Here is a 16,305-nt window from a genome sequence, read left to right as displayed (position 1 = left end):
CTTTCAGCACTTAACCCTGACATTTTTAACAATGCCGCTTCCAAATCCCAAAATCCTACAGGCAATTCTCTTCCTCACTACACAGCAACACTGAATCCTGCACAGGGCACCTCTGTATTTCTATGTGCAAATAACTACAACTTCATATTCACTCCAGTTGAAAGTCTACAGTTTGAAGATCCACAGACGTGCATTACCACTGACAGAAACTTTATAGTATTAAGACAGACGAAGCAATACAATGACCAGCATTAATAAACGACTGACTCATGAAATGCACACTTGAATAAATTTCTAGTTCAATTAACACTCACCTTGCTCCAGAATTTTAAACGAGAAGTTGGAGGGCCCATCTCGTGCCGCAGGAGTCATGTTGGATGCCTTGTTGTCCCGACATGCGCTCCTGCTTTTGGGATGTTCAGCTCCTCCCAGGTATTTCTCCCCTGCTTTCTGCGGTGCTGAAATGCCGTCTGAGCTTGTTCTTGCAGGGTTGAAGCTGCCTCCAAAGAGGGAGCCGGGGGCTGCAGTATTCCCAAATGGGAATGTTTCTGAATTGCCGAAAATGCTCTTTACAGACTCACACTGAAACACGAACTTTGGAGGAGAAACCACTGTTGGGCTTGGCTTCTGAGAGGAAAAAGCGTTCATGGCAGCCCCACAAGCTTCATCGCCACGGCTGAGGTCAGTTGTTTCCCTGGTGGTTGCTTCCATTGCAGCCTCAGCGTTCTTAGCACGAGGAGATGCATTGGCTGTATTTGTACGAGAAATATGAGGCGTTATCAAGGTGCCTGGCTCATGGGCTTGCTTTGCTTCATCACATGTTTGCTTACATGAGCCTGCAACATCCTGCAGTTTGAACCACACTGCCAGCAGCTCTACATTCCCTTCCCTGACTGCAAATCGCATGCAGTCCACACCCATGCTCTGTCAGATCCTCTCCTTTGCTGCATACTCAGACCTGGTGCTATTCCGTAGACGGCACAGAGTTTTACTACCTGTCTACCAATCCTGCAACTGCCACTACACCTACTACCTTCCTTTGACACTTCTATTTCTAGCACCCCATAAATCCCACCCGTTCTTAGTACTCAAAAACTCACATCCTCAGCAAAGCAAACCCCCTTTATAGATCTATCCAGATGCAGTTATCAAACACTGATACTTGAGGCACAGCCAAAATTACCGTAAGCATGTAAGCAAGCATACTCACTCATTCTTCCGCACTTGTGTCTGTAACTATCAAAACCACAGAGCTGTCTTTATCAAACTTTTCCAACATTTAAAGAATACACGTACTAACTCCAATAACACAAGTCAACCATCTGCACAGCGGCACACACTTTTTTCACGCCCCAGTCTTTCAAAGCATCTTGCAAAGCTCAGCTCCACACAGTCAAAAGAGAGGCAGAAGACTGAGGGTAGGAAAACAGTGTGATGCTCTTGTTTGGAGGCTCTCTACAATGCACATCGGTGCTTCTAACACTATCCACCTCAGGAAATAGCAAGTTAGCCTAAGTGTCCTCCAGAGTAGAAATACAATGGCCAGCATTAATGACTGACTCATGAATTGCACACTTGAATAAATTACTAGTTCAATTAACACTCACCTTGTTCCAGAATTTTAAATGAGAAGTTGGAGGGCGCAACTGGTGCCGCAGGAGCCATGTTGGATGCCTTTTTGTTCTGATGTGCACTCCTGCTTTTGGGATGTTCAGCTCCGCCCAGGTATTTCTCCTCTGATTTCTGCGGTGCTGAAATGCCGTCTGTGGTTTTTGTTGCAGGGTTAAAACTGACGCCAAAGAGGGAACCAGTGGCTGCAGTATTCCCAAATGGGAATGTTTTTTCATTGCTGAAAACGCTCTTTACGGATTCGGATTGAAACACAAACTTCGGAGGAGAAACCACTGTTGGTCTTGGCATCTGAGTGGAAAAAGCGTTCACGGCAGCCCCACAAGCTTCATCGCCACGGCTGAGATCAGTTGTTTCTTTGGTGGTTGCTTCCATTGCAGCCTCAGCGTTCTTAGCACGAGGAGATGTATTGGCTGTATTTGTACGAGAAATATGAGGCGTTATCAAGGAGCCTGGCTCATGGGCTTGCTTTGCTTCATCACAAGTTTGCTTACATGAGCCTGCAACATCCTGCAGTTTGAACCACACTGCCAGCAGCTCTACTTTCCCTGCCCCAACTGCAAAATCACATGCGGTCCACACCCATGCTCTGTCAGATCCTCTCCTTTGCTGCATACTCAGACCTGGTGCTATTCCGTAGACAGCACAGAGTTTTACTACCCGTCTACCAATCCTGCAACTGCCACCACACCTACTAGCTTCCCTTGACACTTCTATTTCTAGCACCCCATAAATCCCACCCGTTCTTAGTACACAAAAACTCACATCCTCAGAAAGCAAACACCCTTTATAGATCTATCCAGATGCAGTTATCAAACACTGATACTTGAGGCACAGCCAAAATTACCGTAAGCACGTAAGCAAGCATACTCACTCTTCCGCACTTGTGTCTGTAACTATCAAAACCACAGCGCTGTCTTTATCAAACTTTTCAAACATTTAAAGAATACACGTACTAACACCAATAACACAAGTCAACCATCTGCACACGTAGCAAACGATCACAGCGGCAGACACTTTTTCCACGCCCCAGTCTTTCAAAGCTTCTTGCAAAGCTCAGCTCCACACAGTCAAAAGAGAGGCAGAAGACTGAGGGTAGGAAAACAGTGCGATGCTCTTGTTTGGAGGCTCTCTGCAATGCACATCCGTGCTTCTAACACTACCCACCTCAGGAAATAGCAAGTTAGCCTAAGTGTCCTCCAGAGTAGAAATACAATGGCCAGCATTAATGACTGACTCATGAACTATACACTTGAATAAATTACTATTTCAATTAACACTCACCTTGTTCCAGAATTTTAAATGAGAAGTCGGAGGGCCCATCTTGGGCAGCAGGAGCCATGCTGGTTGCCTTACTGTGCTCACCCGCACTATGGCCTTTTGGTGTTTTTTCCTGAGTTTTTCTGTTTCTTTCTACTCCTGGCTTATTTGGCTCTGTTTTCTGAGCCGATGAAAGACCATCTACACTTTCACTTGGAGGACTGAAGCTGAATCCAGAGAGGGAACCAGGGGCTGAAGTATTTCCTAATGTGAACGTCTTTGATGTTTCGTTACTGACAATGCTTGTGACAGGTTCAGATCCAATTACAAACTTTGGAGGAGAAAGCATTGCTGTTGCTGGTGTATCACAGGTGCTCGATACCTGCAAAGCTTCTACAGTGGCATCCGAAGCACCTGAAAAGCCTTCAAAGTTAGGGTCTGTTTGGCAAAACTGAGAGCCTTCTCCGGGCGTACCTTTTGCAGGATCAGCAAAAGTAAGAGTACTACTGCTGTTTTGACCAAAAGTAAACTCGGCCTTGTCCTTGTCTGCTGCTTCTTGAGATTGGTCTGTAACTCCACTACTTGAAGGCAGCTCATTTTCTCTCTTTTCATCCACGTTTTTCAAGTCTGTTGTACACTCCTGGGGTGGACCATCTTCCTTGGCAGTATTTTTGTTGGATTCCTGTATGCCACATTTAAATGCATTTGGAGGCATCAACACTGAGAAGTTACGCCCTTGCTCAGCAGGCTTCACTTCAGCATCTGCAGGATTCTGAGATGTAAACGCTGGTGCCTTCACTTCAAGTTTAAAGGAAAACTGCTGAGGAGATACTTCTGAATTACTTTTGCTTGGATTCTGCCAGGCAACACCTCTTGGGGCTGAGGGTTCATTTCTGACTAAACAGATCTTACAGTCCCCCTGACCTTCTTTTTTAGTAAAGGCAGATCCACATTTCTCCTGTGCGGCACTACCACTGGCTTTCAAACTTGCAGCAGATTCAGTTATTGGGACGCCACATGTTTCCCATGTATCTGGATTTGGGCTTTGGCAAGAGGCACAGTTCCTCGCAGTTGCTTCGTTCTGAACTAAACATACTTTACACTCCCATTGACTCTTCTTCAAGGGAGACTGCCCAAACCCACCAGAGGAATAGGTTGGTATGGCTTCCTTTCCATACGAAGAAGTGGTAAAGGCAGGTGATGTAAAACTGCCGCTCGTATCGGATGCATGGGTCACACTGTCTTTTGAGAACCGAAATACAGAGTTCCACATCCCTGATGTGGACCCGCAAGTCTCCTTGATATCTTGATTTCTTGTCTCTTCAGCAGTTCCAGTGCTTGGAGTCAGCAGCGACTTAGGTGTTAAAGGAGCTTCATGAAGATCTCGTGCTCTCCGATAGCCATCTGACATAGTATCAGTTCCACAGCATGCAGCAGGCCGCTGACGAGATGACACACTTGCACTGGATCTGTTACGGTTCATTTCTCGCATTTCATTCTGTTGAAGAGAGCGGTTCAATTAAGAGAAGGTAAACGTATTACCACAGATATTGGAAGAAAACCTAAGGAATGATCCCTACGCTCCTTTCCTACATAAAAGCACGTTCAAAGTCAGAGGGGAAAAAAAAACAACAAACCAAGAGTTAACTGCTGCGATAATCCACGATCAGCCCATGCCGTACAAAACTGAGACTGTTCCCTGAAGCAAGAAAGAAAAAACCCACAACCAAGACGACAATAGCTAAGCTGAAGAAAGTAGAACTTCCTGCACATGCAAGATTACCTCCTATAACTGAGTACCAAATCAGAGTTTGTAGGCAACACAGTTTTACTCTTGCACTCCAGTTAAGCACATGTTTACGGCAGTTATCTTCACTGAGTTAAGTGGTAGTCTACTAAGTGAACCTTAGTTCAATGCTACGGTCACAATGTACTCTCCACGAGAAAAAGATCAGCTGTTTTGCATTGAATATAGAGACAAAATTGTTTACCTTTAAAGCTTCCACTTGCTGACACAGCATTAGGAGTAAGGACTTCTGATCTTCAGCCCACTGAAGGAGAGCCTTAGAGGAGAACTGGAGAAAGAAAAAAAAAAAAAAAAAGCTTATTGAACTTTGAGTTTGTATACAAACATAACGCTTCCCTAGAAGAGTAACTGGCTAGCGTACCTTGCAGGTATTAGTTGGGGAGAAAGATAACTTCTTAGGTGATGGAGTGGAGTATATTACTTCCAGGTGTGCAGCTCGTGTGATATTACTGGAGGCAAGACTTCCCCCTTCCTCATTCCCACCAAGCTCCTGGATCACTGCGTTCAGCATCTCCGTTACGGTTTTAACAGATACCGGCAGCTAGAAATTTATTTGAAAAGCACGTCATGACTGCAATCCTTCCTCAGAGCAAGAGACTGTGTTCTGATCTACGGCTGAACAGTTCACAAGGCTTTCTTTACAGTGATCCCAGGTGGTTTTCTTGCTGCTTTGAGAGCCCTACGTCTGTTAAAATTAACGTAAGAGGACAACTCACACAAGCATTAGCTCTATTTGGAAACTATGTACGTCACTGAAAAGACAGGGAGCAAAAGCTATTTGTTTACACAAAAGCTCTCATCTACACAGAGTCAAAAACATTTCATAACCTGATACCTACACAGAAGCAAGTTATGTGTCCTGAGGGAATACAGTAAGTTTAACGGGCCACCAGGCAAAGTCAGACTTGAAAGCAAACTCTTTCAATCTGCAACAGTAAGCTAAACCACGCCATCTCTCCAAACAAGCTGCTAAGCAGGAATTACTTACTCTGTCAGCTACTGACGGATCAGAGGAGCTTTCATCAATGATCTTCATCAGGTAATGCTTACTTTTCAGAAGATAGGCTTTGCGTTGTTCTTGTTCTTCTGGCAACATACCATCCTTCTCAAGCTCCTCTGCCTTTCTTTGGCAAAGCTACGCAACAGAATATTGATTAATAAGAATCGGTCGGAACACAACTGAAAGAAAAGCATTCTGAGGTAATGCCATTTATAAACTTACAACGGCAAGATTCCAGTACGCAACCACGTTCTTAATAGCTTCAAAAGCTAATAAGGCATCATCAGTTTTGCCTTCAACTGCATCCAACATTACAATTGCCATATATGCCTCTTCTTCATAGGCTGCCACCTGAAAGACCTACGACCAAAGCAAAAGACAAGTCAAATAGAACATCTATGCGGATACTTGGAACAGTCAGTGACTGTAAACATCGAGGAAGTAATCAGCCAGGAGGAGGTCAATAACAGTACCAGTTCTCCTGCATTACAGGAAAACAGCTATTCAAGAAAGCTGGTACTAAGGGAGTTCAGAGTCTTCCAATCAGACTCAGCAGAAAGAGTCACCACCAAACCTCATCCTTAGCAGTCTTACAGCAACACCACTATTCAGTTGGACAATGACAAAAAAAAACAACCAACCATCATTACAGAACACCAACCAACCAAAAAACAAGCTCACAACCAGTTTATCTGTAAGCTTGTGACATACAACCCCTCTTCCTCTCATCTCTGAAGAATCAATCTGTACCTGAATGTCCACACTATGGAAGTGTTTGAAGAGAGGATCGGTAGGTTCAGGAACATTTTGGTGCTTTTGGATAGTTTTCAAACTAAGCAAGGCTCTCCTCCAGTAGTACACACTTCTTCCGGTGTATTCTTTCTGGTCACAGGAGTTAAGAATAACGCCCTGTTGAAGAAGAGATACTGAAACTATCTCAGAAAATGCAAACAAAACAGTAACCATACTTTTTCTTCTCTGATGCAGTTGTTTTCTTGAGAAGTTTCAAGCTAGTGTTAGAAGCTTTTCTCTCACGCTTGTGATGAATTTCAGGAGGTCTCTCTATAGCATCACAGAAAGTAACACACAGGTAGAAAATAACGTTACTTTTACCTGTGCTGCTAAGAGAGTAGTGACAGAGAGAGTACTCTTCAGCTGGGGCAGTTGCTGGAGTCATCCTCTCAAAATTAGCAGCAGGTCTCAATACTACATTCTCATCTGATTTTATTTAGTTATTTAGTTCTGTGAAGTTTGCAATATCGGAGAAAAACAGACAGTACTTACATACAAACAATCTGAACTTACTGTTTTTTGCAGGCTTCTTGCCCAGTGTATCATTAAGGCAGGCTGAAGGCCGTGTTTCTCCAGGGCTCGCAGAGTACTTAAGCCATGCTGTACAAGCAGCTTCAGTTTTGGTGCCGAGTCCGGTCTGAACAGCAGGAGAAATATTCCTCAATTAGTAGGCCCTCTTTTTCACCTGCTCACAAGCTACTTGATTGAGGAATAGAACAAGCAGTTTCAGTCCTCAGCGAGCTCTTCTTTACAAGCACACTATTAGAAATGTACAGCCCGTTTTTACAAAGTTCTTAAGCATCTCACACCCCGACAGCAACAGAGCTTTAACACTCAAAGGAAGTCAAACCAAAGGATCTACTTTTACACAGCCCAGGGGAATCCATTCAGAAGCCATCTAGAAGGCTGTTTCAAGTATTATTTCCAAACTGAAGAAGCCTTACGTTGTTTCTTTCTGCATAAGAGTACGAACAGCATCCCACCAGGATCTCTGCTTCTCAGTGGAGTACTGTTTGCACAGCAGCAACGGTAAGAAAGGAGGCTGATGTGTGCCATCGTGAGTAGTACACTTCTCTTGCAATTGTAAGTTGCAGGTGAACACCATCCCGAGTAAAAAAACCTGGTTTAGTAAAAATAAATCAACAAAAGGTATTAGGTACCAAAAAAAAACCTGCACTTAAATGCACTTAAGAGCTTGGAACGTTTACTTACTTCAAGGTCCAACAGGCAAATGGATTCGGGAGCATCTGTTTCAAGTCTTGATGTCTCTTGGGGCAAGTGAAAAAGCTGTTTCAACAATTTACGCAGTGGGAATAACACTGACATAGAATGCCACTGCAAGCCAAGCCACACAAGGTGCTGGAGACTACCGCAGTGCATTCGAACAGCACCTGTGCAAAAACAAAAACTGTAAGAAGCTCGGATCTGAGGACCTGCGTCCCACCAAGGAAGACCTGGGTCTCAAAGCTGGGTTTCCATTACAAGAGAACTAAGGAGCTCTGAATGCTTCTCCCATCAAAGGGCTTCTCCAGCAGCCTCCTCCTACCTACGTGGCCCTGCCTAACAAGCTGGAACTAAGAATTTTCAAGTAAGATGTAGCATTCTTCAAGTGATTTCTGCACCTGTTTATACTGTACAAACTGTATTGTACTTCACTTTTGTGCCTGTAACCTGTATTCACAGATGACACGTAAATAAGTACGTGCCTTCCTATCAGCACTTACTAGTGTACAAACACAAAAAGCTACACAGGCAGCTTCAACTGGAAGTGAATCAGAGCGGACCAGAAGACAACAGTGTGCAAGCAGGAAGTACGTGAGAAATTCTTCAGAACCTGGCACGACGATACTGCCTCTCAGCTACAGCTGAAAGCCAAACCTCTGGCAAATCACTCCCCGAGAAGGGCAACGGTGAGCAGCTATTACAGACACTTGTCTTTTGGGGCAAACGAAGCATTTGTACAAGAACCTCTAACACACAGTAACGAATATGCTGAGTTTAAGCTACCTCTCTTACCAATATCGTATTTACTCAGTTCTCCTTGCGCTGGTGCTTGCGTACTGACATCTCCCATATCATCTGTGCCGAGGAAAGATCTCTCTCGAGAAGCCCCACTCCCAAAGAGGCTTTCAAACAACATAAATAAGCCACTTTTGTTTGCAAAAGATTCCACAATCTCTCTCAAGAAGTCTTCCTTGCCGTGGCTTAAGTTCAGCAACATGTGACCTAGAAAAATGGAATGTCACATAAGAACACTCAACTGAATCAAGGACAACACGATTTGATGCAGTGGGTACTCCTTGCTACTCGAGGCTGGGAATCAAGATTCCCCCTTACGATATTTACAAATTTCTAAGCTAGGCTCTCCCTACAATTAAATCCATGTTTTCGCATGTGGGCTGACAGCAGTCCCAAGGCATTCTTAAATCCACTTCTCCAGAAGAGTGATGTATTTTTAGTATAAGGGCACCGCAACTGTCTTCAACTGTCAGTAGCTGTCAGTCTCATCTATTCAGGAACAATTCAGCCTGAGGCCTGGTGTTTTCTTTGTTTGCATCTCGAGCCCACAGGATAGTGTACACTGAAGAAGACTGCCCAAGCTTTTCACAAAAAAAAAAAGAAAAAAAAAAAAAAGAAAAAAAGCAGCAAACCTGTTGGAAGAAAGAAGGGGACAAAAGTGATGGGAAAAGAGCAGTGTTTTCTTTTACACTTGGGACTAGCAACGCTTACAAACAGTATATTAGTAGGCAGAAACCAGCAGACTAGGAGACATGAAAAGTTACATTCGATCTTAGCGTCCGGCACATACAAAGAAAAAGCCCATTCCGTGTCAGGATCAAGCTGCTGTTTTGCTTTTCATACGTAGCCAAAACACAGAAAGTTCTATAGCAAGACACCAAGACACCAAACGCGTTCCTTAACAAGCCACTGACTCTGAAATTCACTACCCATAAGATTACAATGGAACTACGGAACATCTATCATTCTTCACTTCTATTACCAGACTGGCTTTTTCGGTCACAGGCCAACATTTCCAGCATATCTCGTCCAGTAGGATCTCCTTCTATTAGTTTTGACTTTGGTTCAGGAATCTGGCAAAGAGAGAAAAGAATCGTTACAGCTTCTTCACAACAAAAAGCACGTCACTTAATTTACGCGTAAAGGATAGGAAACAGGCTTGTTTCCTCCATGAAAAACACACAAGGTGACCAGTTGTAACAACCGCAAATATTTTTAAGAGCACATAAGAGAAAGTAATGTTTGGAATGCAAGCGGTTGTGCAAAATGGAAAACTGATTTTCACCACTTGAAATCTTCTCAAGAAGTGGGGAAGAGGAAGATTTGGGGAGGAGACAGCCTTAAAAACACTAGTTCAGTCTTGGAAGACAGCCGTTCAGTGCGTGCACAGCGAGAGCGTTCCAGAAGCGCAATCCCTACAGGCACAAACCGAACTGGGACTTACACAGAAACTTTTCAGATAACACAGCGCTGCGAGTTCACATGCATCTCTCCATCGTGCCTCGTTGTTCTGGGCCATTTTCAGCAGGAATGTTCCAGCATGCATGTAGAAGTGTCCTTTCATCTCAAGGAAGGTACGAGACAGCTCATCAGGTCCATTCACATACGGTTTCACAGAGTGAAGCACGCGATCAAAACTGGAATGTAGAAAAGATGCCTCTTCAACAAAGTCCCGGTAAAAGCTATCACGTGCGTCAGGTCAGTGTTATTTAGCCGTGAATTAACTAATTTGAGCACTCAGCTGCTGAGCTCTGTTCACTGAAGTGAAATCAACACAAGTCAGTACGAAAGACAATGTAACGGAAATAAAGGAATACGGATCTATTCCAGCTGCGGCACAGACGGCATAGCTTGAAGTCAGCTGGATTAGCTGGTCCTATCAGTCTTCCCTCAAGGAGAATGCAGGTGGCTTCCTATCTCCCATTTATACTAGACGCCTAAAATTCTCAGTTATTCCGGTATGTGCTGTATTAGCTTGAGCAGGGCAAAGCTGACCCACAAGCGTCTGTGAAACGTAAACTAGCTGACGTCAAGAACAACATTCTCACGCTGAAGATGACAGGCACAGAGTACCACCCAGTCTTCTCTGAGCCTTGGAGCTCAGACAGACACGTCGCTAGGGGATCAAGCCTAGGAAGATTTTCTCTTTGCGGCAAGGACAGAGGAACTCCTCTCCCATCCACAAAATGGCTACTCACTGAAAATGATGCCTCCTACACGTTCTGTAACCCAGAAACAATACTCAATTTCTCCTTTGTTGATAATACAGAAAAGTTAGAAGAATACCTTTCAAGCGCCCCTCTGCTTTCGCAAACATCTCTGGAAGCGAGCGTCAATTTAACCAAGCTAGAATAGGCCAGCAGATGATCTTTCTTGATAGCTCTCCAATCATTTTTATCAGGCTCCAAGTCTCGTACTGATTCAAGGTATTCCTAAATAAAGAAAGTGCATCAGAGAATAAGGAACCACCGTCCCTGATGGAGCTACTGAATCTAAGTTAGTACGGAAGCTAGAAACTAAACAACTCTGGAAGGTTCAAGAAAATCCCAAGCAGATCATTGGTTTCAGCAGACGTTACATTTGAAGGAGTTAAGTCACTTGAGAATTAGCTGCCACCGTAACCATACTAAGAGAATAGCACCACTTTCAAGGATATGGGAGGTTACGACAGGGTCCAAATATCATTAAATACCTCCAACGTCTTTATGACGCACGAACACCACTCCAAGCTTGAGTCGACAGGTATTTTCTTCTCCGCCTCCTGGCAGTGAAGCACAGCATCTCTTAATCTATTATTTGAACGGTAGAGAGCAACCAGTCTGATGTTAAGGTAGATATTGTCTGGTCTCGCACAGAGTTCTGCTTGAATCATATCAAAGAGCTGATTCCATCCATCTCCACCTTTACGCTCCAGTAACTGCTCCTATCAAATATGAAGGCAACACGTTAAAATTGCCTTTCTTAAGAGAGCCTTTTCAGCAACTACATCGCCTCACTGTTTACCCACCGCCACTACAGACTACATTACTCCAACTACTCTGAAAAGCTCTTGGGCGCTACAGAGAGTTTGACAAGTATTTCAGAAGGGAGAGAAAGAAACTTCAGAGCTTGCATCTCGGAGATGCTAAGTTAGACGCTAAGTTAACACTGTCAAACCGCTTGGCTCAAAGATGGCACACCTTGATACAGAACACCTTGTTTAAAAAAAAAAAAACACACCAAAAACCCACCCACCAAAGGTGAGATCGCGTGACTGACAGCATTTACACAGTATTTGGGAATAACAGCATCTCCTGCGTTCTACAGTTCTCAACTCCAATGAAAAAGCCTAGAAAGCAGTGCAGTCGTGTCATAGAGGCAATACTTAACCTACGTCATCTTGACCTCTTGCGTACTGTTATGAACATGGCTTTCCCATCGCTGAAAGAAACTGAAGTTTCTTCCAGGCACAGAACAGAGGATGGAATTTACCTTCAATCTGTAAGCAGCTGGATTCCCAGGGAAGAGCCTGGCAGCTTTCTCAACCCAGTACTTGGCTCTTCCATCAGCGATGTCGTTACTGCACAGTAACTCCGCCATCTTCAGTACGAGATCTTTCTGCATTGGATTCAGCTCCACGGATCGCTAGTTTCCCCCACGCGCGCACACACAAGAAACAAGGTTACTAGGAACTTGATCTGGCAGTCCACATACGACAAGAAAGAAAATACGCCCCCCACCAAACAGGCCCACCAAGTCAAATTACAACTGCCAAGAAATACTCTCTCGCTACTTTCAGAAAAGCCTCCCTTTTGAAAGGCCACCTTTGCTTTGTAACACCCAGACAACCGCTGGAATTCACAACATCCTAAGAGAAACAACGCCAAAACCAGCTCCGCTGCCTCTACCACGAGCTGCTGCTCTACTCAGACAGCTGGACTAGGAGGATCTCTACTCTAACCTCATATGGAGACTTCTGAAAAACAGAAGTCAGTCACAAGGAGCGAGAGCGCTCCACGGTGCTGCCAACAAGACCTTGGTGCATATCCTCTCCCTCCCCAACGCCCGAATCATGAAATCTTGACTGAGAATTTCACATTTATATGCTTGCCTGATCAGAACTGCATCTGCCCCGTACGACGGCATAAAGCAGGACGTCCTGGAGCTGAGTGAAGTGCTTACCTTGTAACACCCAAAAGCCTTTTCTATGTTATCCTGAGCTTCATAGACCTGTCCCAGAAACCTGTGAGCTTTGGGATCTCGCTCTTGGACGCTGAGATAGATAGATAGATATCTACAGAGCAAATAAAAAAAGAAAACAGAACAGAAGGGTCGGTATTCTTCCGTAATACAAGTCCCCCCACGCCCCGCAGCTAACGTGGACAGGAATTAATCTGTCTTACAGGACATCTAGCCCTATTCAGGCCTAGGTGCTTGATCTAGACCTTCAAGTAAGGAACAACATTATCTCTACGTGCACAGATGCTACATATCTGCCTGCAAGTACTGGCCTTGATTAAATAAAGCAGCAGTCCATAGAAACTGCAAGAAAACCGTCATACAATGGCATAAAAGGCATTCCAGCCAGACGAGTTCTTACAGCACCACGTGACTACCCATCCTTTAACTTGCTGTTGTAGGAAGCCTTAAATGGCACCAGATTCTCCCATTTACTGCTACCTTAAAGCAGCGTGACCGTGGCCTTGCTTTCTCCACTGCTTCACTTAGCTTTCCTATTACACGTTCAAGAACGCAACAACATACAGAACATTTATTACCTTTTCGCGAGTTCATATTCTTGTATTTCAAAATACAGCTTAGCAAAAAGGAATCCTTTCAATGATCTCTGAGGGGAAAAAACACGACAGGTACGTGTTAGGCATACAGTACTTCTGAAGGAATTGAATACGGAGACCCTTCTTTCCAGGGATGCATAATACTTCTAAAAGCTCCCTCACAGCTGACAGATCCAGTTCTCTCCCTGGACCCAGGGCTTTGATTTCCAGAGATACTGCATTAAGAAAATAATTAAGAAAATAACGTGCTTTTTTCCCCAATAACTGGCAAAGGCTACCAAAGCAAAACTGAGGTTACTGGCCAAGCAAGCAAGTCTTTACACTTGTGACATTTCACAAACACTGCTGACTCAAGAGAAAAGAAGAAGGGGGTCAGCGACACGTAACCTTCTTTTTCTTCTGCAATGTATCAACATCACAGAAGAAAGCAGTGCCACAAATTAAGAGCCCAGCCCCTCCTGGCCCTGCTTCTGGCACCTTCCTCTCTTGCCTGCCCTGCCCTCTTTTGCCTTTTCTGTTTTTTCTTTCTTTTTTTTTTTTTTTAAATCCTCCCTTTTATTTCCCTGATCTACCCTTCATTCAATACCTTTGGAGAGGTATGTTCCACCTTTCACTCACAGAGTGCTCGAGTTAACACAACTGAATTACTGCACTGAAGAAACACATTTTCACCCGTGTGAATGAGCTGGAGAACTAGGAAGTCGCGAGCAAAAACTTCATGGCAGACACGAACTAGGTGACAGAAATCTAAAAGCTGGGCTCCACGCATCGCTTCCAAAGTAGACTGTTTGAGAATCAGCAATACTGGAACCAGTGACACCTACAACCCCAAATGTGAAACGAGTTTCTACAACCGAAATGCACTTCCATTTAGTCCCCAGTCCGCCTCCCGCCCCCCGCGTATTCCTGAAGAAGTCTCTTACAAGGGAATTCAAAAGAATGCCCGTCTCCTACTTCTCAGCCCCCGTTTTGAAGCAAAACACGGATACGCTGACACGCGCCAGAGTGCAACCACGCTTGACATCTCCTTGTAAACGGGCTTGACAAGAAACTTCAACATCAAGGCCTGCAGCCTCGCACCACCCTCCTCTCCAAAGTCAACACTACCAGAAAACCAAGGCCTACTTCCATCGCTGACTGCGCTATACAGCCAGCTGTAAGCATCGCTGGAAAGATGAAGCTAAACCCGCAGCACTTGGCCTCGAGCACAGCCAGGGAGAGGGAATATCCAGCTCCGCGTCTGCAATGACACCAATTCAGAGCAGCAGAGCGGGACCTTTCCGGACCAAACACCGCACCGCTCAGCTCCCTGTGACCTGCACACCGCTTGCCACGTACCAGGGCATCATCTGGCTGCCCGCCCGCCCCCGCCCCCGCCCCCGCCAGCCATCCCGGGCTCCGGCAAAGTCCGCGCCCGCCCCTCAGGCCCGGCAACCGCGGGACGAGCGGAGGGAAGGGGCGGGGCGGGACGGGACGGGCGGGGAGCGGACCCCACCGCGGCCATCCCGGGGGAGGCCGCGGGAGCGCCGCTGGCGGCGCCGGCCGGCCCCGCAGCACTCAACTCACCTCTCTAGGAGAGGAGGCGGCGGCCTGCACGGAGGCGACGTATCTCTCCACCTCGGGCTTCGTGCGCCGTACCATGGCGCCGAGCCCGGCCGTCCGGCCGGCACTCGTCGTCACTGACCTCTGGTCACTGGCCAGGAGAAAGAGGAAGAAGAGGAAGCGGCGGAAGGCCGGCACTCGCGCGTTCAAGTTTTCGCTCCACACACGGCGCAACGCCCACCAGCCACCGATCGCGGCGACGCGCGACGTCACAGCCCGGGGTGGGGCGGCGCTCGCGCACCCCGAACGTACGCGCACGCGCACGCGCGGTGCGAGCGGCCGGCGCGCGGTTGGTTGCGGTAGCGGCGGGAGGTTGGGTTGCGGAACGTTGGGCCGCTCGGCGCGGGCTGCCGCGGCGCTGCCGGTACCGTCCTCGGCCTGCGTGAGGCCGTGCTGAGGTGTTTTCCTCACCTGCCGCGACGCGGTGTTGCGTCACCGCGACTGGCAGCGTGGGCTTCCTTGCTTGCAGTTGCAGGCAATGAGTTTCCAAACGTTCGAGCAGCTGCAGGCGATGGAGCTCCGTGCTCCGGGCACCACGAGTAGCAGAAATAATTTGCTCCTGCCAGAAGCAGCTTATGAGATGGCAAGATGTGCAAAGCCGGTGGGGAATGAATCACAAATCCACCCCGACCGCGATCGCTCAGCCCGAAGGCGTCGTTTGGCCGCCCCGTTTACGTGCCAGTATTATGGAGGACATCCATTTGCATTAAAACTGATGACAGTGTATGGGCCTCTGTGTGTCGTTCTGCCTGAATCTACCTGGGGGTATTCATGAACCTGGCCACCTCTTCCTTCCCTCCCTCCTCCTAGGGGCGGGATGTGACAGTGCCACAGCTACGCGGTGCGCTCGTTGAACACCTCCAGGAGCAGTGACTGCATCTCCTCCCTGGGCAGCCTGTGCCAGCGCCTCGCCACTCTTTCCGAGGACGACTCTTTAATAACCCAACCCGACCCTCCCGCGGTGCAGTGCGAGGCCATTCCCTCGCATCCTGCCTCTGGGAGAAGAGGCCAACCCCCACCTCGCCACAACCTCCTGTCTCCCCCGAGCCTCCTCTGCTCCGGACTGAAAAACCCCAGTTCCCGCAGCTGCTCCCCGTAAAACTTGTGCTCCAGACCCCTCACAGCTTCGCTGGCCTTCCCTGGACCCCCTCCAGGGTCTCAACGTCCTTCTTGTAGTAAAATCAGCCTCAAAGCACGTGCGTATCTATATGAAATAGTTGGAGGGCTGACAGGCCAGGAAGCGAGTGAGCTTCAGCACCAGACCTGCATTTGTTCAGGCTGCCTAACTGCTAGCTCACTCCGTGGCTCTGTTTCGCACTCCTTTTAATTGATGCTCTTGATGACAATAGCCACGGTTATTACTTCAGTGATAGTTTACTCCAAAGACAGCTGCTGAGGGAGCTGCGTGAATTTGGGCAACA

The 16,305-nt window shown here is 46.6% G+C and overlaps 1 protein-coding gene across 19 annotated transcripts in view; it reads right to left on the bottom strand.

The window, feature by feature from the left end:
* LOC776067 (E3 SUMO-protein ligase RanBP2-like) overlaps nt 1-15,095 on the bottom strand; it is a 68,353-nt gene extending 53,258 nt beyond the window's left edge. For 6 of the 19 annotated variants that reach the window (XM_040662505.2, XM_040662509.2, XM_040662507.2 and 3 more), the window contains exons 1-20: nt 14,849-15,095; nt 13,265-13,332; nt 12,669-12,780; nt 11,979-12,131; nt 11,200-11,430; nt 10,794-10,939; nt 9,952-10,144; nt 9,490-9,580; nt 8,505-8,714; nt 7,701-7,879; nt 7,433-7,608; nt 7,002-7,125; nt 6,447-6,605; nt 5,919-6,056; nt 5,685-5,831; nt 5,058-5,237; nt 4,881-4,964; nt 2,914-4,387; nt 1,608-2,042; nt 315-749 (exon numbers count right to left, since the gene is read on the bottom strand). In XM_040662505.2, the coding sequence (XP_040518439.1) occupies nt 315-749; nt 1,608-2,042; nt 2,914-4,387; nt 4,881-4,964; nt 5,058-5,237; nt 5,685-5,831; nt 5,919-6,056; nt 6,447-6,605; nt 7,002-7,125; nt 7,433-7,608; nt 7,701-7,879; nt 8,505-8,714; nt 9,490-9,580; nt 9,952-10,144; nt 10,794-10,939; nt 11,200-11,430; nt 11,979-12,131; nt 12,669-12,780; nt 13,265-13,332; nt 14,849-14,923 (4,810 nt within the window). In that variant the 5' untranslated portion in view covers nt 14,924-15,095. Of the gene's footprint in view, nt 1-314; nt 750-1,607; nt 2,043-2,913; nt 4,388-4,880; nt 4,965-5,057; nt 5,238-5,684; nt 5,832-5,918; nt 6,057-6,446; nt 6,606-7,001; nt 7,126-7,432; nt 7,609-7,700; nt 7,880-8,504; nt 8,715-9,489; nt 9,581-9,951; nt 10,145-10,793; nt 10,940-11,199; nt 11,431-11,978; nt 12,132-12,668; nt 12,781-13,264; nt 13,333-14,848 lie in introns of those variants that run through there. The other 13 variants (XM_040662508.2, XM_046906334.1, XM_040662512.2 and 10 more) reach the window with 8 other exon arrangements.
* Nucleotides 15,096-16,305: the final 1,210 nt, after the last annotated feature.

Source organism: Gallus gallus, chromosome 1 (assembly GCF_016699485.2).
Source record: "Gallus gallus isolate bGalGal1 chromosome 1, bGalGal1.mat.broiler.GRCg7b, whole genome shotgun sequence".
Taxonomy (NCBI): domain Eukaryota; kingdom Metazoa; phylum Chordata; class Aves; order Galliformes; family Phasianidae; genus Gallus; species Gallus gallus.
Note: the sequence above shows the minus strand (reverse complement) of the source record. Positions and strands in the feature narration are given on the sequence as shown.